The 26,990-nt window shown below is 45.2% G+C and overlaps 1 protein-coding gene across 1 annotated transcript in view; it reads right to left on the reverse strand.

Moving 5' to 3' along the window:
* The window catches only part of LOC308148849 (uncharacterized protein), a 62,299-nt gene that overhangs the window by 17,151 nt on the left and 18,158 nt on the right, over positions 1 to 26,990 (reverse strand). The window contains exons 13-24 of the mRNA XM_080520380.1: positions 14,106 to 14,270; positions 13,641 to 13,814; positions 12,573 to 12,746; positions 12,322 to 12,492; positions 9,495 to 9,626; positions 7,932 to 8,096; positions 7,467 to 7,640; positions 6,400 to 6,573; positions 6,149 to 6,319; positions 2,544 to 2,675; positions 711 to 875; positions 246 to 419 (exon numbers count right to left, since the gene is read on the reverse strand). Coding sequence (XP_080376506.1) covers positions 246 to 419; positions 711 to 875; positions 2,544 to 2,675; positions 6,149 to 6,319; positions 6,400 to 6,573; positions 7,467 to 7,640; positions 7,932 to 8,096; positions 9,495 to 9,626; positions 12,322 to 12,492; positions 12,573 to 12,746; positions 13,641 to 13,814; positions 14,106 to 14,270 — 1,971 coding nt within the window. The remainder of the gene's footprint in view (positions 1 to 245; positions 420 to 710; positions 876 to 2,543; positions 2,676 to 6,148; positions 6,320 to 6,399; positions 6,574 to 7,466; positions 7,641 to 7,931; positions 8,097 to 9,494; positions 9,627 to 12,321; positions 12,493 to 12,572; positions 12,747 to 13,640; positions 13,815 to 14,105; positions 14,271 to 26,990) is intronic.

The following is a 26,990-nucleotide window of genomic DNA, read 5'->3' on the forward strand; positions in this document are numbered from 1 at the left end:
TTTTGTTATTGAGAAATATTGTTTTAGCTCATTGAAATGTTTATCATAAAATATAATTTTGGAACGCTAGCCGATGTAATAGCTGTGTAACGGTCCAAATGTTTACTTGTGTTTATAGCTAGCTCTTACGTTGGTTGACGACGCGGACGGCAGCAACAGTCATTTACCAGCAGTTGAGGCTTTCTACAACACCGACTGGACGCTACAAACACATTTAGATTCGTGTTTAAAGTTAGAAAACTCACTTCAGCCTCTGGACTCGGCAGCTCTCCTCCGTCAGTCCGTCACACAGGACCTCCACCCCCGAGTCCTTCAGGGGGTTCTGACTCAGGTCCAGCTCTTCCAGGTGGGAAGGGTTACGCTTCATGGCCTCGTTCAGACGAACACAGCTGATCCTGGACAAGCTACAGTCCACCAGCCTGTCGGTGGAGACGAGAAGTGAGGACTGAGCTGAAGCTGGAGCTTCAGAAAGACTCCAGACGTTGGTGTTCCAGGTCCGAACATCTGGTGACCGTCTGAATGTTCACTGACGGCCTTCTGTTGACTGATACTAGCTTCACGATCACAACCTGAGACCAAGAAGTAATGACTGCTGAAATCACCTCCTCTGGACAGATGTTGACCGGCGGTGGGGGACGTCCCCCAGGTCCAGAGGGACAAACACCTTGCTGGAGAAGAAGCCAGGTGGACCCAGTAATGGACAGACTTACCTGAGAGTGGTGATTCTGCAGTGTGGACTCTCCAGAGCATCACAGAGCAGGTTGAGTAGGAAGTGGTCTGACAGCAGGACCTCCGTCAGGTGCAGCTCCCTCAGGGAGGACGGGTTTGCCTTGAGGGCAGAGCAGAGTCTCTCCGACAACCAGGAACCTGTCAGTCTGGACCAGGACAGACGCTCACATTGATCACAAAGCTGCTATAAGAAAATCATTTTGCACCACAAGGTTTGTGGGTTTAATCTTGTTCAACCTCCAGAATCTGATCAGAACCTGTCAGAGTGTTTTTATATATGTATAGTTTCCATATTCATGCTTAATCTCAATCTTATTCCTTCTGTCTTTATTTTCGCAGCGTAACTCAGACGCTGTTGTTTTAACTTTGTATAAACATGTGTTCTGCCTTGGCAGGGGCACCCTGACGGAGGCTGATAAGCAAGAACACTGCAACCTTGGAACCTAAACATTTCCTTGGAAGCCTAAACAACTCCTGGTGCCTTGAAACAGTTCAAGCTCCAGCCAAATTCACACCATGAGCACGAGCAGACGTGTGGTGGTGGTGTGGCCCAAACAAAATCTCTGATGGCCTTCCTAAGCCAGCTCAAGGATTGTGTGCACTCATAATTTTAATCATTCCAATAAACGTCCTTCCCCTGCATGTAACTCAAATCTCTGAGAAATTGTTGCAGATTGATGTTTACATGATTTTTCCTATCACTCCTAATAAAAATGCTGAGAGAATAAAACATTAAGAACTCTGAGTGTAAATGTTTGTGTTCTTGCAAAAATGATCTTACAGCTGAAAATCCATAGAGAAGTGGCTGGTTATAAGTGATGTGAGACTGTAGGCACAAATATGAAAAACAGGGGGGATATGTCAGAGTGTTTTTATATATGTATAGTTTCCATATTCATGCTTAATCTCAATCTTATTCCTTCTGTCTTTATTTCGCAGCGTAACTCAGACGCTGTTGTTTTAACTTTCTATAAACATGTGTTCTGCCTTGGCAGGGCACCCTGACGGAGGCTGACAAGCAAGAACACTGCAACCTTGCCTCAGCTAACGTCTCGGTAGAATCCCACGCCTCCGAAGAGACTGCCATTCTCTACAAATGTCTAGCATAGCAATGTGTTTCTTTTTCCTGTGTAAACCCTCCCATCTCTTAATCTAAATAAAAGCGCAGGAGAATGGCAGGGAGCTCAGAGGGTCGGAGGTGTAACTTGGGCGCCTCCTGTTCATTCTCCTCGCGAGTAAAACCAATGTTCATTCTTGTTGTCTTCTTCTTTCTTGCAGATTTAATAAATGTCTGTAGCCTAAACCTGACAGAACCTTTGAACAGAATAGCAACATTTTTGAAAAAGTCTCACTTGAAAGCGACAAACTGAGACTCTGGAGTCGTTCTTCAGTCTGACTCTGACTCTAATAACCCTGACTCTAATCTAACCCTGACTCTCCCCTAACACTGACTCTAATCTAACCCTGACTCTAATCTAACCCTGACTCTAATAACCCTGACTCTAATCTAACCCTGATTCTAATCTAACCCTGACTCTAATAACCCTGACTCTAATCTAACCCTGACTCTAATAACCCTGACTCTAATAACCCTGACTCTAATCTAACCCTGACTCTAACAACCCTGACTCTAATAACCCAGACTCTAATAACCCTGACTCTAATCTAACCCTGACTCTAATAACCCTGACTCTAATAACCCAGATTCTAATCTAACCCTGACTCTAATAACCCAGACTCTAATCTAACCCTGACTCTACTCCAACCACCAGTTCTAGCGAATGTTTCCATGAAGTGGATGAAGACCGTCTGACCTCAGAACCTCCACGGTACAGTCTGGACCCTCCAGTCCAGCACAGACCCGCTCCAGGTCTTGTGACGTCATCAGGCTCACATCCAGAGAGACTTCCTTCTGTCCTGGTTCAAGGTCTTTCACCTGGAAAAACCTGGAACCGCAAATGTTGGTGTTTCACAGGTGTGAGGTTGTCAGTGGGCCGATCAGAGTGACCAGACAAATGTGTGACTTTGGAAAACAAACATTTAAAAAACAGCGTCATGGTCCCAGTGAGGACCATGGAGGTTTGTAGAAAGGTGGAGGACCTCCTCTTCACACCAGCTCCGGGGAGTCGGAGCGTAAAGTCTGGGCTGAACCGCTTTATGTTGGAAATGTTCTATTTTCACTACAAAATAAAAGACCCTGTGACGTGTCACCTTAAAGGTTATAAAACAATATCTGTCCCTCAGGATGAAGCTGGACTGGAATATAAACACTGGTCTTACACTTCTTCAGGAAGTTCAGGTGTTTCAGTGTGGACCGCCTCCGAGGAGGCTCCGCCCTCGTCTGAGTCGCTCATCCTCTGGACGTCAGTCCTCTGGGCGTCAGTCCTCTGGACGTCAGTCTTCTGGACGTCAGTCCTCTGGACGTCAGTCTTCTGGACGTCAGTCCTCTGGGCGTCAGTCCTCTGGACGTCAGTCCTCTGGGCGTCAGGCGTCTGGACGTCAGTTGTCTGGGCGTCAGTCTTCTGGACGTCAGCCCTCTGGACGTCAGTCCTCTGGGCATCAGTCCCCTGGGCGTCAGTCCCCTGGACGTCAGTCCCCTGGACGTCAGTCGTCTGGACGTCAGTACTCTGGACGTCAGTCGTCTGGACGTCAGTCTTCTGGGCGTCAGTCCTCTGTGCGTCAGTCCTCTGGGCGTCAGTCGTCTGGACGTCAGTCTTCTGGGCGTCAGTCCTCTGGGCGTCAGTCCTCTGGACGTCAGTCGTGTGGACGTCAGTCTTCTGGACGTCAGTCGTCTGGACGTCAGTCTTCTGGACGTCAGTCGTGTGGACGTCAGTCTTCTGGACGTCAGTCATGTGGACGTCAGTCGTCTGGGCGTCAGTCTTCTGGACGTCAGTCGTCTGGGCGTCAGTCTTCTGGACGTCAGTCTTCTGGACATGAGTCGTGTGGACGTCAGTCTTCTGGACGTCAGTCGTCTGGGCGTCAGTCTTCTGGACGTCAGTCGTCTGGACGTCAGTCCTCTGGGCGTCAGTCCTCTGGGCGTCAGTCGTCTGGACGTCAGTCGTGTGGACGTCAGTCTTCTGGACGTCAGTCGTCTGGACGTCAGTCCTCTGGACGTCAGTCGTCTGGACGTCAGTCTTCTGGACGTCAGTCTTCTGGACGTCAGTCGTCTGGACGTCAGTCGTCTGGGCGTCAGTCTTCTGGACGTCAGTCTTCTGGACGTCAGTCGTCTGGACGTCAGTCGTGTGGACGTCAGTCTTCTGGACGTCAGTCGTCTGGGCGTCAGTCTTCTGGACGTCAGTCGTGTGGACGTCAGTCGTCTGGACGTCAGTCGTCTGGGCGTCAGTCTTCTGGACGTCAGTCGTCTGGACGTCAGTCGTCTGGGCGTCAGTCTTCTGGACGTCAGTCTTCTGGACGTCAGTCGTCTGGACGTCAGTCGTGTGGACATCAGTCTTCTGGACGTCAGTCGTCTGGGCGTCAGTCTTCTGGACGTCAGTCGTGTGGACGTCAGTCGTCTGGACGTCAGTCGTCTGGGCGTCAGTCTTCTGGACGTCAGTCGTCTGGACGTCAGTCCTCTGGGCGTCAGTCCCCTGGGCGTCAGTCCCCTGGACGTCAGTCGTCTGGACGTCAGTCGTGTGGACGTCAGTCTTCTGGACGTCAGTCGTCTGGGCGTCAGTCTTCTGGACGTCAGTCGTGTGGACGTCAGTCGTCTGGACGTCAGTCGTCTGGGCGTCAGTCTTCTGGACGTCAGTCGTCTGGACGTCAGTCCTCTGGGCGTCAGTCCCCTGGGCGTCAGTCCCCTGGACGTCAGTCGTCTGGACGTCAGTCGTCTGTGCGTCAGTCCTCTGGGCGTCAGTCGTCTGGACGTCAGTCCTCTGGACGTCAGTCGTGTGGACGTCAGTCTTCTGGACGTCAGTCGTCTGGACGTCAGTCTTCTGGACGTCAGTCATGTGGACGTCAGTCGTCTGGGCGTCAGTCTTCTGGACATGAGTCGTGTGGACGTCAGTCTTCTGGACGTCAGTCGTCTGGACGTCAGTCTTCTGGACATGAGTCGTGTGGACGTCAGTCTTCTGGACGTAAGTCGTCTGGGCGTCAGTCTTCTGGACGTCAGTCGTCTGGACGTCAGTCCTCTGGGCGTCAGTCGTCTGGACGTCAGTCCTCTGGACGTCAGTCGTGTGGACGTCAGTCTTCTGGACGTCAGTCGTCTGGACGTCAGTCGTCTGGACGTCAGTCTTCTGGACGTCAGTCTTCTGGACGTCAGTGGTCTGGGCGTCAGTCTTCTGGACGTCAGTCGTCTGGACGTCAGTCTTCTGGACGTCAGTCTTCTGGACGTCAGTCGTCTGGGCGTCAGTCGTCTGGACGTCAATCGTCTGGACGACAGTCGTCTGGGCGTCAGTCTTCTGACCATGATGTCACTCTCCTCATGATGTCACCCTCCTCCATGACATCACTCTCCTGACCTCCACCTTCAGATCAGCTCTTCTCCTCCACCTCTCAGACTCTCAGTATTTCCAGTGACGACGAGCTGCTGATCACTAGTTTTTCTTTTATTGGTGATAAAAGGACTGTGACACCAGATGACATCATCGCCTGACCTCCACCTCCTCCGTCACTGTTTCTCTCTGTAAAATTCCTTTTCTTCATCTTTTCTATGCCGGCGATCAACAGGCTGATTGAGATGTAGAAATAATGACGAGGTACTTTGACCATTTATGGTAGAAAGTGGGCGTGTTGGGGGCGGAGCCTGAACTGGACCTTCCAGGTGGACTGGGGCGGAGCCTGAACTGGACCTTCCAGGTGGACTGGGGGGCGGAGCCTGAACTGGACCTTCCAGGTGGACTGGGGGCGGAGCCTGAACTGGACCTTCCAGGTGGACTGGGGCGGAGCCTGAACTGGACCTTCCAGGTGGACTACTGGGGTCTAGAAAGGAAAGTGTGCAGGAGCACCGTTTTACTGATCAGAAGTTTTTGGGGCACACGAACATTTCTAGAAGGAATCCTAGACAATGTTTTAGTGACGAGGTCCCTGGTGGCTCCGCCCACATGGTTCCCTGGTGACTCCGCCCACATGGTTCCCTGGTGGCTCCGCCCACATGGTTCTCTATTGTAATGGGTGGAGGCTCCAGGTGACTCCGCCCACATGGTTCTCTATTGTAATGGGTGGAGGCCCCTGGTGACTCCGCCCACATGGTTCCCTGATGGCTCCGCCCACATGGTTCTCTATTGTAATGGGTGGAGGCCCCTGGTGGCTCCGCCCACATGGTTTTCTATTGTAATGGGAAATGAACCAAACTGAGTTGAGGAGTCGGAGGCGAAGGTTTTCATGGAAAAGTGTCTCATAGAGTGACAACATGAATTCTTCACATTAGAGTTTAGCTCAGGTTAGCAGGTTAAAGCTCAACTAACCTCCACATCTTACTGACCTGAAATGTACTCCAATACCAGACTGGATCTGAAACTGTTCCAGCATCATCCGTCCCTGGATGCTGAAGTGATTCTCCAGGAGTTCCAGCTTCTCCAGACGGACGGTCCGTCTCTCCAGAGCTCCGATCAGAACAGCTCCGCCTCTGTCTGTGACTTTACACTGAGACAACCTGTCAACACAGCCAGAAGGACGGAGACGTAAACAAACTGTCCTCTGGAATTCAGCAGCTACAAACGTAGATTCTCTCACCTCAGAACTCTCAGTTTACATTCTGAGCTTCTCAACCCAGCAGACAGATGCTCCATCCCAACGTCTTCTAGAGGGTTGTGACTCAGGTTGAGCTCTTGAAGACGACCAGATGTGGACATCAGGACTCTATTCAGGTGTCTGCAGCTGTCCCCGGTCAGATAGCAGGACGTCAGGCTGCAAGAGGGAGGAAACACACGTCACTCGCTGTTTCAGTCCAGAAATGTTCATTTCACCACGTCTTGTTCCATGTGGAGCTTGAGACGACAGGTGCATTGTGGGAAATGTGTGCGGTTGTGGGAAGTTGCCAGCAGGAGGCCGAGGCTCCAGTCACTGCCTGAACCTCCATCATCAACCAGAGTCTCCACTTCTGGTGGACGAAGGCATGAATGTTGTCGTTTCTTGTTGTTTTGACCGATAAATGAAATCATGGATCAGCGAACTAGATAGATGAATGAAGGCCTTTGATCTGGAATCGGTCCTTTCCCAGGGTCCATGTGGACCCTGACCCGGGTCTCTGGCTGCTCTTGTTAGACCTGCTGCAGCTAAAACATTAAAAACCAACGGAAACACTCTGATAAGCAGCACTGTAAAGACCAACAGAGTAGTTTTCACTATTTACATTATAGCCACGGTATGCGCTTTTATTTTTACCGCCTTGAGCTTTTATTTTGGTCACCATAGCAACCGGAAGTTCGGTAACGGAAATGCTTGACGGACGGAGAAAAAGCAGAAAGAAAAGGTTCAGGGCTAAAGACGGAAAAGGTCACGGAAAACGTTTAAAACTTGAAAGTTTAGCTTCAGTCAATTCAGGAACAAGGTTTGTTTTGTTATTGAGAAATATTGTTTTAGCTCATTGAAATGTTTATCATAAAATATAATTTTGGAATGCTAGCCGATGTAATAGCTGTGTAACGGTCCAAATGTTTACTTGTGTTTATAGCTAGCTCTTACGTTGGTTGACGACGCGGACGGCAGCAACAGTCATTTACCAGCAGTTGAGGCTTTCTACAACACCGACTGGACGCTACAAACACATTTAGATTCGTGTTTAAAGTTAGAAAACTCACTTCAGCCTCTGGACTCGGCAGCTCTCCTCCGTCAGTCCGTCACACAGGACCTCCACCCCCGAGTCCTTCAGGGGGTTCTGACTCAGGTCCAGCTCTTCCAGGTGGGAAGGGTTACGCTTCATGGCCTCGTTCAGACGAACACAGCTGATCCTGGACAAGCTACAGTCCACCAGCCTGTCGGTGGAGACGAGAAGTGAGGACTGAGCTGAAGCTGGAGCTTCAGAAAGACTCCAGACGTTGGTGTTCCAGGTCCGAACATCTGGTGACCGTCTGAATGTTCACTGACGGCCTTCTGTTGACTGATACTAGCTTCACGATCACAACCTGAGACCAAGAAGTAACGACTGCTGAAATCACCTCCTCTGGACAGATGTTGACTGGCGGTGGGGGACGTCCCCCAGGTCCAGAGGGACAAACACCTTGCTGGAGAAGAAGCCAGGTGGACCCAGTAATGGACAGACTTACCTGAGAGTGGTGATTCTGCAGTGTGGACTCTCCAGAGCATCACAGAGCAGGTTGAGGACGAGGTGGTCTGACAGCCGGACCGCCGTCAGGTGCAGCTCCCTCAGGGAGGACGGGTTTGCCTTGAGGGCAGAGCAGAGTCTCTCCGACAACCTGGAACCTGTCAGTCTGGACCAGGACAGACACTCACATTGATCACAAAGCTGCTATAAGAAAATCATTTTGCACCACAAGGTTTGTGGGTTTAATCTTGTTCAACCTCCAGAATCTGATCAGAACCTTTGAACAGAATAGCAACATTTTTTTAAAAGTCTCACTTGAAAGCAACAAACTGAGACTCTGGAGTCGTTCTTCAGTCTGACTCTGACTCTAATAACCCTGACTTTAATAACCCTGACTCTAGTCTAACCCTGACTCTAATAACCCTGACTCTAATCTAACCCTGACTCTAATCCAACCCTGACTCTAATAACCCTGACTCTAATAACCCTGACTCTAATCTAACCCTGACTCTAATCCAACCCTGACTCTAATAACCCTGACTCTAGTAACCCTGACTCTAATCTAACCCTGACTCTAATCTAACCCTGACTCTAGTAACCCTGACTCTAATAACCCTGACTCTAATCCAACCTTGACTCTAATCTAGCCCTGACTCTAATTTAACACTGACTCTAATCTAACACTGACTCTAATCTAACCCAGACTCTAATCTAACCCAGACTCTAATAACCCTGACTCTAATAACCCTGACTCTAATCTAACCCTGACTCTAATTACCCTGACTCTAATAACCCTGACTCTAATCTAACCCTGACTCTAATCTAACCCTGACTCTAATAACCCTGACTCCAATAACCCTGACTCCAATAACCCTGACTCTAATCTAGCCCTGACTCTAATCTAACCCTGACTCTAATCTAACCCTGACTCTAATAACCCAGACTCTAATCTAACCCTGACTCTAATAACCCTGACTCTAATCTAACCCTGACTCTAATCTAACCCTGACTCTAATAACCCAGACTCTAATCTAACCCTGACTCTAATAACCCTGACTCTAATCTAACCCTGACTCTCCCCTAACACTGACTCTAATCTAACCCTGACTCTAATTTAACCCTGACTCTAATCTAACCCTGACTCTAATAACCCAGACTCTAATCTAACCCTGACTCTAATAACCCTGACTCTAATCTAACCCTGACTCTAATCTAACCCTGACTCTAATAACCCTGACTCTAATAACCCTGACTCCAATCTAACCCTGACTCTAATAACCCTGACTCTAATAACCCTGACTCTAATCTAACCCTGACTCTAATAACCCTGACTCTAATAACCCTGACTCTAATCTAACGCTGACTCTAACAACCCTGACTCTAATAACCCAGACTCTAATAACCCTGACTCTAATCTAACCCTGACTCTAATAACCCTGACTCTAATAACCCAGACTCTAATCTAACCCTGACTCTAATAACCCAGACTCTAATCTAACCCTGACTCTACTCCAACCACCAGTTCTAGCGAATGTTTCCATGAAGTGGATGAAGACCGTCTGACCTCAGAACCTCCACGGTACAGTCTGGACCCTGCAGTCCAGCACAGACCCGCTCCAGGTCTTCTGACGTCATCTGGCTCACATCCAGAGAGACTTCCTTCTGTCCTGGTTCAAGGTCTTTCACCTGGAAAAACCTGGAACCGCAAATGTTGGTGTTTCACAGGTGTGAGGTTGTCAGTGGGCCGATCAGAGTGACCAGACAAATGTGTGACTTTGGAAAACAAACATTTAAAAAACAGCGTCATGGTCCCAGTGAGGACCATGGAGGTTTGTAGAAAGGTGGAGGACCTCCTCTTCACACCAGCTCCGGGGAGTCGGAGCGTAAAGTCTGGGCTGAACCGCTTTATGTTGGAAATGTTCTGTTTTCACTACAAAATAAAAGACCCTGTGACGTGTCACCTTAAAGGTTATAAAACAATATCTGTCCCTCAGGATGAAGCTGGACTGGAATATAAACACTGGTCTTACACTTCTTCAGGAAGTTCAGGTGTTTCAGTGTGGACCGCCTCCGAGGAGGCTCCGCCCTCGTCTGAGTCGCTCATCCTCTGGACGTCAGTCCTCTGGACGTCAGTCCTCTAGACGTCAGGCGTCTGGACGTCAGTCCTCTGGACGTCAGTCCTCTGGACGTCAGTCCTCTAGACGTCAGTCCTCTGGGCGTCAGTCCTCTGGGCGTCAGTCCTCTAGACGTCAGTCCTCTAGACGTCAGTCCTCTGGGCGTCAGTCCTCTAGACGTCAGTCCTCTAGACGTCAGTCCTCTGGGCGTCAGTCCTCTAGACGTCAGTCCTCTAGACGTCAGTCCTCTGGACGTCAGTCGTCTGGGCGTCAGTCGTCTGGACGTCAGTCCCTTGGGCGTCAGTCGTCTGGGCGTCAGTCCTCTGGACGTCAGTCCCCTGGGCGTCAGTCCTCTGGACGTCAGTCCTCTAGACGTCAGTCCTCTAGACGTCAGTCCTCTGGACGTCAGGCGTCTGGACGTCAGTCGTCTGGACGTCAGTCTTCTGGACGTCAGTCGTCCGGACGTCAGTCTTCTGGACGTCAGTCCTCTGGACGTCAGTCTTCTGGACGTCAGTCCTCTGGTCGTCATGATGTCACTCTCCTCATGATGTCACTCTCCTCATGATGTCACTCTCCATGATGTCACTCTCCTCCATGATGTCACTCTCCTCATGATGTCACTCTCCTCATGATGTCACTCTCCTCCATGATGTCACTCTCCTCATGATGTCACTCTCCATGATGTCACTCTCCTCCATGATGTCACTCTCCTCATAATGTCACTCTCCTCCATGATGTCACTCTCCTCATGATGTCACTCTCCTCATGATGTCACTCTCCTCCATGATGTCACTCTCCTCATGATGTAACTCTCCTCATGATGTCACTCTCCTCATGATGTCACTCTCCATGATGTCACTCTCCTCCATGATGTCACTCTCCTCATGATGTCACGCTCCTCCATGACATCACTCTCCTGACCTCCACCTTCAGATCAGCTCTTCTCCTCCACCTCTCAGACTCTCAGTATTTCCAGTGACGACGAGCTGCTGATCACTAGTTTTTCTTTTATTGGTGATAAAAGGACTGTGACACCAGATGACATCATCGCCTGACCTCCACCTCCTCCGTCACTGTTTCTCTCTGTAAAATTCCCTTTCTTCATCTTTTCTATGCCGGCGATCAACAGGCTGATTGAGATGTAGAAATAATGACGAGGTACTTTGACTATTTATGGTAGAAAGTGGGCGTGTTGGGGGCGGAGCCTGAACTGGACCTTCCAGGTGGCCTGGGGGTGGAGCCTGAACTGGACCTTCCAGGTGGACTGGGGGCGGAGCCTGAACTGAGCCTTCCAGGTGGACTGGGGGCGGAGCCTGAACTGGACCTTCCAGGTGGACTGGGGGCGGAGCCTGAACTGGACCTTCCAGGTGGACTGGGGGCGGAGCCTGAACTGGACCTTCCAGGTGGACTGGGGGCGGAGCCTGAACTGGACCTTCCAGGTGGACTACTGGGGTCTAGAAAGGAAAGTGTGCAGGAGCACCGTTTTACTGATCAGAAGTTTTTGGGGCACACGAACATTTCTAGAAGGAATCCTAGACAATGTTTTAGTGACGAGGCCCCTGGTGACTCCGCCCACATGGTTCCCTGGTGACTCCGCCCACATGGTTCCCTGGTGACTCCGCCCACATGGTTCCCTGGTGGCTCCGCCCACATGGTTGTCTATTGTAATGGGTGGAGGCTCCAGGTGACTCCGCCCACATGGTTCTCTATTGTAATGGGTGGAGGCCCCTGGTGGCTCCGCCCACATGGTTCTCTATTGTAATGGGTGGAGGCCCCTGGTGACTCCGCCCACATGGTTCCCTGGTGGCTCCGCCCACATGGTTCTCTATTGTAATGGGTGGAGGCTCCAGGTGACTCCGCCCACATGGTTCTCTACTGTAATGGGTGGAGGCCCCTGGTGGCCCCGCCCACATGGTTCTCTATTGTAATGGGTGGAGGCCCCTGGTGACTCCGCCCACATGGTTCCCTGGTGGCTCCGCCCACATGGTTCTCTATTGTAATGGGTGGAGGCCCCTGGTGACTCCGCCCACATGGTTCCCTGGTGGCTCCGCCTACATGGTTCTCTATTGTAATGGGTGGAGGCCCCTGGTGGCTCCGCCCACATGGTTCTCTATTGTAATGGGAAATGAACCAAACTGAGTTGAGGAGTCGGAGGCGAGTTGGCCGAGAAGGTTTTCATGGAAAAGTGTCTCATAGAGTGACAACATGAATTCTTCACATTAGAGTTTAGCTCAGGTTAGCAGGTTAAAGCTCAACTAACGTCCACATCTTACTGACCTCAAATTTGCTCCAATACCAGAATGGATCTGAAACTGTTCCAGCATCATCCGTCCCTGGACGCTGAAGTCATTACCCAGGAGGTCCAGCTCCTCCAGACGGACGGTCCGTCTCTCCAGAGCTCCGATCAGAAAAGCTCCACCTCTGTCTGTGACTTTACACTGAGACAACCTGTCAACACAGCCAGAAGGACGGAGACGTAAACAAACTGTCCTCTGGAATTCAGCAGCTACAAACGTAGATTCTCTCACCTCAGAACTCTCAGTTTACATTCTGAGCTTCTCAACCCAGCAGACAGATGCTCCATCCCAACGTCTTCTAGAGGGTTGTGACTCAGGTTGAGCTCTTGAAGACGACCAGATGTGGACATCAGGACTCTATTCAGGTGTCTGCAGCTGTCCCCGGTCAGATAGCAGGACGTCAGGCTGCAAGAGGGAGGAAACACACGTCACTCGCTGTTTCAGTCCAGAAATGTTCATTTCACCACGTCTTGTTCCATGTGGAGCTTGAGACGACAGGTGCATTGTGGGAAATGTGTGCGGTTGTGGGAAGTTGCCAGCAGGAGGCCGAGGCTCCAGTCACTGCCTGAACCTCCATCATCAACCAGAGTCTCCACTTCTGGTGGACGAAGGCATGAATGTTGTCGTTTCTTGTTGTTTTGACCGATAAATGAAATCATGGATCAGCGAACTAGATAGATGAATGAAGGCCTTTGATCTGGAATCGGTCCTTTCCCAGGGTCCATGTGGACCCTGACCCGGGTCTCTGGCTGCTCTTGTTAGACCTGCTGCAGCTAAAACATTAAAAACCAACGGAAACACTCTGATAAGCAGCACTGTAAAGACCAACAGAGTAGTTTTCACTATTTACATTATAGCCACGGTATGCGCTTTTATTTTTACCGCCTTGAGCTTTTATTTTGGTCACCATAGCAACCGGAAGTTCGGCAACGGAAATGCTTGACGGACGGAGAAAAAGCAGAAAGAAAAGGTTCAGGGCTAAAGACGGAAAAGGTCACGGAAAACGTTTAAAACTTGAAAGTTTAGCTTCAGTCAATTCAGGAACAAGGTTTGTTTTGTTATTGAGAAATATTGTTTTAGCTCATTGAAATGTTTATCATAAAAGTATAATTTTGGAATGCTAGCCGATGTAATAGCTGTGTAACGGTCCAAATGTTTACTTGTGTTTATAGCTAGCTCTTACGTTGGTTGACGACGCGGACGGCAGCAACAGTCATTTACCAGCAGTTGAGGCTTTCTACAACACCGACTGGACGCTACAAACACATTTAGATTTGTGTTTAAAGTTAGAAAACTCACTTCAGCCTCTGGACTCGGCAGCTCTCCTCCGTCAGTCCGTCACACAGGACCTCCACCCCCGAGTCCTTCAGGGGGTTCTGACTCAGGTCCAGCTCTTCCAGGTGGGAAGGGTTACGCTTCATGGCCTCGTTCAGACGAACACAGCTGATCCTGGACAAGCTACAGTCCACCAGCCTGTCGGTGGAGACGAGAAGTGAGGACTGAGCTGAAGCTGGAGCTTCAGAAAGACTCCAGACGTTGGTGTTCCAGGTCCGAACATCTGGTGACCGTCTGAATGTTCACTGACGGCCTTCTGTTGACTGATACTAGCTTCACGATCACAACCTGAGACCAAGAAGTAACGACTGCTGAAATCACCTCCTCTGGACAGATGTTGACCGGCGGTGGGGGACGTCCCCCAGGTCCAGAGGGACAAACACCTTGCTGGAGAAGAAGCCAGGTGGACCCAGTAATGGACAGACTTACCTGAGAGTGGTGATTCTGCAGTGTGGACTCTCCAGAGCATCACAGAGCAGGTTGAGGACGAAGGGTTCTGACAGCAGGACCTCCGTCAGGTGCAGCTCCCTCAGGGAGGACGGGTTTGCCTTGAGGGCAGAGCAGAGTCTCTCCGACAACCAGGAACCTGTCAGTCTGGACCAGGACAGACGCTCACATTGATCACAAAGCTGCAATAAGAAAATCATTTTGCACCACAAGGTTTGTGGGTTTAATCTTGTTCAACCTCCAGAATCTGATCAGAACCTGTCAGAGTGTTTTTATATATGTATAGTTTCCATATTCATGCTTAATCTCAATCTTATTCCTTCTGTCTTTATTTTCGCAGCGTAACTCAGACGCTGTTGTTTTAACTTTGTATAAACATGTGTTCTGCCTTGGCAGGGCACCCTGACGGAGGCTGATAAGCAAGAACACTGCAACCTTGCCTCAGCTGATGTCTCGGTAGCATCCCATGCCTCCAGGGGAGACTGACATTCTCTACAAATGTCTAGCATAGCAATGTGTTTCTTTTTCCTGTGTAAACCCTCCCATTTGTTAATCTAAATAAAAGCGCAGGAGAATGGCAGGGAGCTCAGAGTGGGTCGGAGGTGTAACTTGGGCGCCTCCTGTTCATTCTCCTCGCGAGTAAAACCAATGTTCATTCTTGTTGTCTTCTTCTTTCTTGCAGATTTAATAAATGTCTGTAGCCTAAACCTGACACTTAACTTGGTCCTTCGAGCCGGATGCCAACAACGCCTGGTGGTTCCGGCACACGCAGTCGTCGCCAGCAAGCCCACGGCCGTGGCGGGCCTCACTAGGTGAGACCCAGCACCTTTTCCAGGAACTGACACTACTTCGTGTGCTGGGACCCGCAGGCTGACGGCATCCAACGGCGAGAGGAAAAAGACTCCGACGGGTGAGCATTGTTTTGGGTTAAAAAGGAAACTGTGCGACTGAAGGTTGCAGGACAGTAAAACCCTGTGAATTCTAGACTCTGACAGGTAAAACGAAAAACGCTGAGGTAGTGGACGCCTGAGAATAGTTCATATTAAAAATGGACGTCGGAGTCCACGGTTACAGCGTCACCGAAAATTCCGTAAGCAAGAAAGTAAAAGTGTGCATGTTGAATGAGTGGGTGGACTGTGAACCACTAGGTTACAGCCGCCATTTAAAACAACAGGAAAGTAAGTAGTGGGCTGACGTGGATGCACAGGCAAGAATTCTCCACCTGAAAGGGTTGAAGTGAGAATTACCACGATCAGTAAAGATTAACCACTACCCTGTTGAAAGGTCGACCAACGGTACCATAGAGTACCCCACGTAGTACGGTCCGTCCAAATTTAAAAACAAAATGGGACAAGGGAACACCAAAAAACCTAAACCGCGCGATGAATTAACTTGTAAAGATTGTAAATATGTAGAACGCTGCAGCGAAGAAAATGTAAAACATTTGGATAACTGGATTACAAAATACGACTTCGACGGGAGCCTCAATACACAAAAATAACAGTTTTACAAAATGCGATTAAAGAAAAAACTAAAAAGGATCCTAAAAAGATGCAAAAAGGTTATGACAGCACACAAAAATGGTATGCGTTATATAAATAAAAACAAAAAGTACTCGAGTGACTGTGACTGACCAAAGGACTGTGTATGAAGAGAAATTATTTTCGAAACCCAGACGATCAGTAAAACCTCACGGTGTCAACTGAGCTCTATCTGGGGAGTAAAAATAACCTCTTATTGCTGACTCATCAGGTGAAATTGTGGGAAAACAGTAAAGCAAAAGAAATACGGATTTAAACAAAAAACTGCAATCAAAAGAGTGTGTAAAATTAGTTATACAACTTAAAGTACAAGTGTGTGTGTTTTTGTGTGCGTGTGTATGTGTGTGTTTGTGTTTTTGTGTGTGTTTGTGTGTGTGTGCAGGAGACACGTCTCCACACTGAACGGCTTTAGATGAGATAACACAAAAACAAAACAAAGCTGCTCTAAGTAATGTGTCGGGACTACTTTAGTGTGTTTAGTGAAGAAATAAACTTATCTAAAGTAAACTTAAGTTATTTGGAATTTAAACTTAAAAAATCTATAAATAAAATTGCTAAATTAACTGAATAAAATAAATGGATGAAATAAATGAATCGATAAAGGAATCTGTTAGAGTATGACGTTTTCTTTGACCTCCGAACTGTGACGCTTCCCGCATAGACTTACTTTAAACTGTTAAAATGGCGGCGGACTGTTTTGTTATCGAGCTGTAGATGATGGACAAATACCGAAATGCATCATGGGTACCGTAGTTTGTTCTGTCTGTGTGAAGGTCCGCCAATAGGAGATTACGTTGCTTACGCCTCTTTCTAGCGGTTGGCCAATGGGAAGAGGGGATTTGGCAGCACGCGTGTTTTATATAGAGGTAGCTCTGTGTGGATCGTTCTTCTTTCTTCTGCTCTTCGACTGACCTGAGGCGCGTTTATCCTCAGCTGCTTTAATGGCTAAGTATAAGGCGATTCTCTGGATGGCCAGTGTTTCTGTCTTTTGTAATAAATTACTGTGTTAATCCAATCTCAAGGTTTGATGAACTATGGCTTAATGTTCGCCGCTGCTTCCCTTCATCAAGAGATCTGTCCTCTCTTTCTGTGTGGGTGAAAGACAACAGGACAAAATGGCGTCACGAACAGGATTTTTAACGGAAGGGAAGTTTGGACGAATTGGTCCGGTGAGTGAAAAACGATTTTTTTTCTGAACGTATTACTGAGCCGCCCGGGTTAAATTGAAAGGTGAGCAGTTTCCTGTTTAATCGAATGACTGTACATTGGACACGCAAAATTGGCTCTGTGGTACGTGAAGTTGAACGCCGTTTAATATTGCTAAATTTTATAGAATTAACGGTAAATATGTTAAAGTTCAAAAACTTGAGAGTGGATTATACAGTTTTTTATATCCCAGGTGCCTGGGGCACGCTGAAGGAAAAAGTACTTAAAAGTGTTTTTTCGAAGCCTGGGGCTTGAGGTCAGGGACCTTAGGATCTATAAGTCCGAAACAAAAAACCGTACTGGGTACGTTAAATAGAGATTTTAAAGTCTCATGCAATAATTAAAAAGTTCGGGGAACTTTAAACAAGATTCTGAAGAATTCTATAGTCTTAAGTTCAAGAAGAAACTATAAAAAACAGGTCTGGGACCTGCCAAGTTTGGAGTTGTATTACTGGCAAACTTGGTCCGCATCCGGGACGCGTTAGACTAGAAAAGCGCTATTTAAGGGAAACTGCAGTCATTTTTTAATATTTTATAAGCATGAAGAGATTGTGTGAGTGGTTTGTATGTATTGTGCGTTTGCATCAGGCTCATGTTGTGGTAAAATACACAATTGTGTGGGTGATGCTGTGAGTTGATATAGTTGTGTTGTTGTTTTATCATAAGTGGAAAAAGTAGTTTTCAATCCGAGAATAACACTGTGAATGACTGTGTGAATGAAAAGTGTCCGAATTGAAACACTAGATGACTGATAAACCTTACGGTGCGGTTATTCTAGTGGAGTAAAGACAGCCTTTTATTGGAGATCTTTAGGCAGTTTGAAGTGAGACATTTCTCAGCTTTGAAACTAAAAAAGTGGCATTTTAAAGTATAAAATAAATAAAAAAATGGACGCTGCGTGCTTTGTTATCTCCATGTGCTTGACTAGGGGGAGGAGAAAAAGTAGGGGAGAAGTAAAGCAGAAACCCCCTCTTCATGTAGAAAGTGGTTTAAGTAAAAGGACGAGAAATAGAAAGTGGTTTAAGTAAAAGGTCGAGAAATAGAAATGTGATTTATATTGAAGGAGAAGAGGAAGTGTGTTTTGAAGGAAAAGTATGTTATTTTGTTGGCTATTATGGAAAGAAAGGAACAAGGCAGGTAGAAAAAGTTAGCCCAGCAAATGAGAGTAAAGAGTGTTGGTATTGTGGAGAGATGGAATAGTTAGTATGAGAATGAAGGAAAAAAGTGAAGAATTTGAAATGAATTTGAGGGACATTTTAGTGGCATGTGATGAATTTGAATGCCTCTAACTGTCTCTCTGTCTCCAACAACCAGGGTTTGTTCATAGACAACCCCCGCAGCAACATTGGTACAGTTGCTATTGTAATGAGCTCCTTTGTTCTCTGCAGGCAGGCAGACTTGAGCTGCAAGAGCAGGAATTCGATTCCTAAACAAGTAATAGCAAAACACCCTGCTATTAACCTCAGATGGACTTAAAACATCGCTGTCCACTTAACAAGTACACTTGTATTAAATTTTGTGCACAATTTTGTCAGACACATAGGTACGTTGAAACACTAGTAAGGATTCTGTATGACTTACACATAGTCATATAAATATACATTCACATACAGTGCTCATTGAGGTGACCCCCCTTCAACTTATTTTTATTACCAACCCTGTGTCTAACTAACATTAACTGGGACAAAAGTAGTTATTTAACATCATGCCAGTATTATTGTGGTTTTTCTGAATTGTTTCATAACCTGAAGGATTGTTTTGTAGTACTATTGTATAGCAGAGATAGATTGTATCGACAAGGCCTAATTGTTTACCAGGTGTCCAGATGATACCACATGAATGAATTAATATATGAACTTTCTTATCTGTAGACTGAACATGTGTGCCCTCAGAATCATTTGTCGACACTGCTTCTGAGGCCACAGGGGGAATGTTGGGATTACACAGGATCACAGAAGGATTGTTAATTTAGATTGTTAATCTTTAGCAGAAAAAATCTCCATTTGTCATGAGACGCAGCCATGACATGAAAAAAGACTCAGGAATGTGATTGACTATCGCACCTAGTAGGGGGTTGGAGGAGCTCCGCAGGACCTCTTTCCCCCTTCCTCTTTCTCTGTTTACAACATGTAATTAAGACTGCTTCAGCTAGCAGACTTTTCACACCTCTGGATGCACACGTGTCACAGGGGGTCCTGGGAGCCTCGCTCAGAGGAGGTGAGTTACAGCAGTTCAACTCACCCAGCGTAAACAACTAATACTTTTAACCAACTAACAACTTTTAACCAGCGGCCTCCACTCCTCAACTCTGCTGACCCTACCATGAGGGTCAGACCTCCCACATCCAGAGACCAGCGATCCAGAGTCTGCTTTCCAGGGAACCGACCGGTTCTTCCAAGACGGGACCAAGAAAAGACATCTCACATAACTTCTTTGTGTTTTCCTCAAACAAGCAGGAAAACTGTCGCAGCTTGGAGCCACCAGGTCTTCAGTCTGGAGGGGAACAACTCGGAGCTGTAAAGGACAGCTCCTGAAACACCAACTTCATTTTCTTCTCCTCAGCCTGCAGAACCAGCAGCCACAGTTAGCAGGAGCTGCTAACTAAAGGAGAAGACACCAGCTTCCCTCCAGCAAGACGACAACTGAACTGCTTTAAGGCAGTGGTAACAATTGGGGTTTAATTGAGATTAGTTAAACTTGATGACATGCATAGAACTGTTTAACTTTCATGAAAATGTGTTAATTCTGTTACAGTGATCGCATTCTTTTGATAATGATATTAGGAGCAGATAATAATGTGTAAACCAACGTTGACTCTGCTACAGACACAGGGTCTCCATGCTTATCTGTTTTTCTAACTGGTTAATTCACAATCTTACACATATATCAAAGACAACATCACACTGCGACTGAACACTAGCTGATGACTTATGACGTTTTACAAGATAAATCGCATTCACATAAATTTATTCTAGAAATGGTCCTTTAGCAAAGACACATAGGAAGCAGATGCTACGGCTAAGCTTCTATTGTTCCATTGTCATTAACACATGGTGGAGACCAAGGACAGTTCTCCTGCTCTCTGAGAACTGCCATTTGAAATGTAGCATTTTGTGATCCACCATCTTGTTTTGAACTTCCATCACACATCTCACACAAATGCTCCTTTCAATTCTCTTGTCTCCACACACACACACACACACACACACACACACACACACACACACACACACACACACACACACACACACACACACACACACACACACACACACACACACACACACGATGTATGCAATCCCTTTGAAATAGAGATAACTCCTCAGCAGACGGCCCCGCCAACCACATCAAATAGGGGTAATAAAAGCTGGGTGGGATTGTAAACAACACCAGCTATTTACAAGATAAAAGGAGAATGCCTGTAAATGGTGACGCTTCCTGCTCACAGCAGGTGAGGAAGGACACTTGAGTCTTCCCCCATCTCTGGAGAATATTTTGTAATGTTTACAGGAATCCAAGGTGATGGAGTCCATTCTGAGTGACGGAGAAAACAACACACGCCGTGAAGTTCGAAGGACATCGAGCGTGGTACCATCTTCATTATTGCACCAAGGCAGATTCATCCGACAGAGAGATCATCGTTCCTGACAACGACTGGGGATCCAACGACCAGGAGGGGCCAAATGACAACGAGGGAGCATCCTACGCAGAATCGGCACCAGGAGGAAATCATCGTGACGACACCGACGACGAAAGATCCCCAGGGGTGCACTGCAGCAACCCCTGAGGATTAAAGAGAAAACATTGTTAGGTTCAAGCCGGTCAGAAGATCGCAAAACATTGCACAACACGAAGAATCAGAGGAGCAGCACTGATATAGAAAGACGGAAAGAATTAATCAAGAATTCATCTTCACAGAAGAACAGAGGATGAAGTGGCTGAAAAAACTGTTTGAAGGTTCTGGTCAAAGCCAGAGGTCCTGTATGTGTGAATCATGGAAATGTTTATGTAGATTGATACTTACATTACTAATTGTCTTATCATCTTGGTTTTTGTACATGTCACTGCCATCCCGCAGGTAAAGGTATTAGTTCTCTAACGAATGTAAATCAAGTAAACACACTTACATCAGCCACACGCTAAAATCACCAACTTCAAATGGTGAATCAATAGAAATTAAGGTAGATCTAACTAACAACCGTACTACTTTTCCCCCTGTTTTCCCTAAAGGCAATTTTGGAGTGTGTTGGAATTTCCTCCTATGGGAATTGAGAGATAAGGGAGATGTAGCTTTCCCAATAAAATTGTGTGATTACCTCTGCCAAAATAAAATAGGAGCTAAAGCTTGGATCTCTCCAGCAGCAAAACGTGCAGGAATTAGGACCATTACTCAAGTTAAAGAAGTAAATGATTATTTCAAAATAACAACAGGAATTTTAGGTGATGTAAATAATTAGTTGCTAATGGCAGAGCAGGCTTCTAAAATCTCCCAGGACACAATTAAAGGTTCATGTTTGTGTATGCATGCTTGACCTCTACTTAAGGTAGTGCCGGCTCCAGTAAACTCAAATTGTATAGTCAACTTAATGAATCAAACTATACCTAGTAACACCTGTAAGAAACTTTTCCCATAACTACAATAGCTAAACTTAAAAACCCTATTTCATAGCACAGTGGCTAAACAAAACTTCACCTGTATTAAAGTAAATGCTGATAAAGTTGAACACAAATTAGGAACTCTTGATTCAACTTTGTGCGAAAAAACATTTCAAGTTCCCATTGATTTCACGCTATTAACTAGGTCAGATGTATGGTGGTGGTGTGGATCAAATAAAATTTATGATGGACTCCCAAGACAGGCTAGAGGTTTATGTGCATTTGTAACTTTAATAATTCCAGTAAAAGTCCTGCCTTTAAACATAGATCAAATTTCTACTCTAATACAACGCACTGAGGTGCACCAAAAAGTCATTTTAAACGTCGCAAAAGAGATTGGAGAAGACAATTAGATCCAACTTGCATAGATGCGAGAGGAGTGCCTGATGAATACAAATTAGTTGATCAAATAGCAGCAGGTTTTGAAAACCTACCAATTATCTCAATGTTTTTCCGGTGACACCTAATAAAAATGTAGATAGGATTAATTATATTCATTATAATGTTCAACGTTTAGGCAATTGGACAGAAATGGGTTTTGCAGCCGTCCACGAACAGCTTCAAGAAACCTCAACTATGGCTTATCCGACCCGCATAGCCGTTGATATGCTCCTGGCTGAAGGAGGAGTATGTGCTATGTTTGGTGATAAGTGTTGTATTTTCATCCCTAATAACACAACAGCAGATGGCACCTTAACTAGGACTCTAGAAGGTTTGCGTACACTCAATATAAAAATGTTTTTATTCATCATCATCATTTAGGAGTTGATACATTCATGTGGGACGGTTTGGCTGACATGTTTGGTAATTACAAGGTTTTGGTAATGTCTGTGTTGATTTCTATTGCAGTGTTCACAGATATTCTGACTTTGTGATTGTTGTTGCATTCCATGTATTAGAGAGCTTCTTACTCGTTTGATTAACACTGCCATCTCCCCTGACAAACGGGATGTAGTAAACATGGCATTGTTAACTTCCACAGGTGAACCAGGTCATTTTGATCCAGAAGATGAAACTAATCTGTTCTCTTTTAATGTTTATTTGTGATGTGATAGAATCACATCAAGAGAGCTATTGTTAGAGTATGACGTTTTCTTTGACCTCCGAACTGTGACGCTTCCCGCATAGACTTACTTTAAACTGTTAAAATGGCGGCGGACTGTTTTGTTATCGAGCTGTAGATGATGGACAAATACCGAAATGCATCATGGGTACCGTAGTTTGTTCTGTCTGTGTGAAGGTCCGCCAATAGGAGATTACGTTGCTTACGCCTCTTTCTAGCGGTTGGCCAATGGGAAGAGGGGATTTGGCAGCGCGCGTGTTTTATATAGAGGTAGCTCTGTGTGGATCGTTCTTCTTTCTTCTGCTCTTCGACTGACCTGAGGCGCGTTTATCCTCAGCTGCTTTAACGGCTAAGTATAAGGCGATTCTCTGGATGGCCAGTGTTTCTGTCTTTTGTAATAAATTACTGTGTTAATCCAATCTCAAGGTTTGATGAACTATGGCTTAATGTTCGCCGCTGCTTCCCTTCATCAAGAGATCTGTCCTCTCTTTCTGTGTGGGTGAAAGACAACAGGACAAATCCTTGAACAAATACTTTGGGTGTATATGCATGAAGCAGAGCTCCTCCTTATCAAACAGCTGTTATGGAGAACGAGGACATTGAATGAAAACAAAATCCACAGCTCCGATCTCTATTCTGCTTCTACCAGACGTTGCTGGTGGAGGAATGAGAGGCTGTGGAGGCGCTAGGTTGGACCACAAACATGGAAACTCTCAACGTAATGACGAACATGCCGTGTCGCGACGTAAAATACACTTCAGCGTGCCAAGGTCGTACCATGACAACACACACACACACACACATAGTGGGAGAATGAAGGGATTCAAATACACAGTGTTGGACATTTCAGTAGGAACAAGTAGAGATTAGTTTAAACTTGAGAGTTTGAGGATCAAAATTAGAATTTGATGTATGCAATGAAAATTAAGACCTTTTACAGAGGTCCAGGAATTAAATGGTTCATAAAATCAACAATAGATTAGTGAAACTAAACTAAACTAACATGGTGACTAAAACTAGACTAAACATTTAGATGAAGTTTGGAAAGAATCAGTTTCCAAGAAAACAAAACCTCAAACAAGAAATTAAAAAATAAGAAACTAATAAAATTATTCTCAATTTTTTTAAGATAGTAGATTGTTACCTTTGCATAAGCAAACTAATGATTATCAGGCATAATCTGGCTAGTTTATGATGTGCTGCTATAAAGGGACATGGAAGATCTCATGTCTCAACAGGAGGGAAGACACACATCAGAAACGGATTTCTAATCACTTGAAAACATTTACCCCAAATCACATGCACTGTGTGTACAAGTGGTGGGAGGAGCCTCGGTGGAGCACTGCAGGCTTCACTGGTGCTGTTTCACCCACTAACAGTGAAAGTACTGCACACAGTGTCTGTGATATTAAGTCAAAACAAACTATCTTATCATGCGAGACATGACAGTTTGACTGTCTACCAAAAACGTACATCCTTGACCAGATTTAAAAGGTGCGTTTAACAAAATCAGATTTAACAATATTTATAGATCATATAAAAAGAACACAGATGGTTCAAAGGTCCAAAAGCAATGTATTTGCAGATTAACCAGCCAAAGAAGTGGTAAAATTAAACCAAGAGCGAGATATTTATCTTCGGAATACAGGAGTAGATGAAGAAGTTTTAAATATAGATATGCAAAACCCGGTTCCAAAACAGAAAAACAATATTGGAATAGAAAAATAGAATAAAAAATGAATAAATAAATAACTAAAAAAAAAAAAAAAAAATGTAGCACAGCAGAAAGAGAGTATCTATTTCTGCCCAGAAGGAAAACCTACTCTACCAAAATCACTATATAAATAAGCAGCAATAATGAGCCATGGGCTTCGCCTTGCCTCAACAGGAGGGATGGTACACTAATAAATAAAAAAAATAAAAAATATATATATATATATATATATATATTTTGAGCAGTATGTACAATCTGTACAAAACAGAAGACAAAAAAGGAGGTACATTTCCAAAACCAGAATAGTAAGAATAGACACACGCTCTAATTGGGTAGAAATAAAACCAACATAACATCCAGATACTGTAACATTAGCAAAAGCACTTTGCAAAAATGATAATCCCAACATATGGAATAGCAAAAACAATTTACAGCGATAATGGAAGCCATTCGGTAAACAAATTCACATAGAAGGTATCAGAACATTTAGGAACAAAATAAAATAAAAAATCATTGTGCTTTTTGTCCAGAAAGAGCTGGTTTAGTGGAAACATATTCAAAATAGCAGAAGGCAAACTTGGATACATTTATCACATTGTAAAAAAATCATCACTGCTGAGTCTCCGACCCCATCTAGCGAGCAAAAGACTGATAATAGGGTGGATTCAGACGTTTAGAGCCTGGGGAGACCTGAAAGTCAGCAGAAGAACCATTACAAGCCGTGAAGTGACTTAGCGGAAGCCGAACTGAGCAGTAATGACAAAGTCAAACGGTTGTGTGGTCCTCCGGACCCTAACCGTCGTAGCAATCGTAATAATGCTTTTTGCCTTAGTGTGGTTCCTGTGGGAACCGCCTCAACATAGCGAAAGAAACCAAACCAGACCAAACACACGACCAGCCATTATTCTAGAATAGTGTTTTTAACTGATGTAGATTTAATCTAGCAAGTAAAATAAATGAAAAGAAACATGGCTAATATAAATTGATTAAATTAAACTAAATTAAATTAAAGTTATCACTTCCAACCAGCAGGTTTAGTTAAAAGAACTAACAGAACAGGTTCTAGTTAAAACCGTCTACCTGGCAGACTCTGTCGTCTCGTTTAAAAAGGATTTGAAAACATGTTTACTTAGAAGAGCTTTTGGTTGATGGGTATTTTTTCACTAGTGTCACTTAAATTTTACACATGTATATACATTTTATATTGTTGTTTTTACCTTTTCTCCTGTACAGCACTTTGTGGTTTTTATCTGTGAAAAGTGCTTTATAAATAAATTTTACTTACTTACTTACTTACCAGGAGTAAAAGTTTCAGAAAGAGATCCTGTGGGTCTCATAACAATTAATATCAAAAGAACTGAAATAAAAGTCCACTAATAAACCATCAGATGTAATTTAACCAGACCACCACCAGGGCAAAACTTTCAAACTCCAAATTTAGTGATTTAGCTGAACTTTCTACAGGAAGAAAAGTGTGGGAACAAAGTTAATCAACCAATAAATGAACCAACTAGGAAAGAAGACAATAACTAGTCTTATGGTTTTTTACCTGTTAAAAAGTCAAACTAATGCGACGGGTAAAGCCGTTCCCTTTGAATTCAAATGATGATAATTAAATCTACTGATGCATTCTCGGACTTTCACCTCAGCCTCTTGTCCTCTGGACCGTCGTCCTCCAGTCCCTCATCAGACTCAGACTGTCTCCTCAGCCTCTTGTCCTCTGGACCGTCGTCCTCCAGTCCCTCATCAGACTCAGACGTTGTTTGTGGTACAAAGAGAACACCACCTGCCTGATAAGAAGTTCAGGACAGAACCTGGTTCTCTGCAGAGATTGTTGTGACACATCAGAAATACCACAAGACGAGGAGCATGAGGTGGAAACATGACCTTCTCATGAGACGATGTTTTGTCCAGGACAGTTCTCATGAGAGACGCTGACAGAGGAGAACAGGAGGAGCACAGTGATCCAACTAGAGATGTTTTTATGTGTTGATATGGAATAAAGGATAAATGGGGAATACTTTAAATTAAAAGCAATGTTGAATTAAAGGTAAAAGATTATTTAATGTTTTCTATTTCTGTTATAAAAGGGGGAATGGCAATAAATATATATAAAAGCAATAAAAAAACATGATGAGAGTTAAAAGATAATCTTCAAAAGACACATTTGGTAATAAGGAGCACATAGAATAAATTCTAATGACAATAATTTAAAGTCAGTATTTCTTTGGTGGTTGATCATTAATAAAATTATCGAACTGTCTAATCTGATGTGAGATGTTGTAGGTTGCTGCACCGCCAACAAAATCAACTTAAATTGTTTAGTATTAATAAATTCAGTTTAAATAACCGTTTAAGGAAAAACAAATACTTAGTTTGCATTTAAATTTTGGGGGAAAATAATTGTCGAGACAGGAACAGATGCCTTAGATAGGAGGTACTTTTGATTTTTTTATTTATTTCTTTTTAGACATTATCTCATTGTCATATGGGGAACTTTAATAGCGGAAGCATCGATCTGATGCAAGAAAACAACCCTAACGCAACCTGCAAACACCGAGACAAAACCTTTCCACTCACAACCATGACAAAGCTCAAGCCACTCTTTCATAACACCGTAGCACCTCAGAACTTCACCTGCATAACCATCACGAGCACAAACCCTAAACATTTCCTTGGAAGCCTAA

This window comes from Blennius ocellaris (assembly GCF_963422515.1).
Source record: "Blennius ocellaris genome assembly, chromosome: 3".
Lineage (NCBI taxonomy): Eukaryota > Metazoa > Chordata > Actinopteri > Blenniiformes > Blenniidae > Blennius > Blennius ocellaris.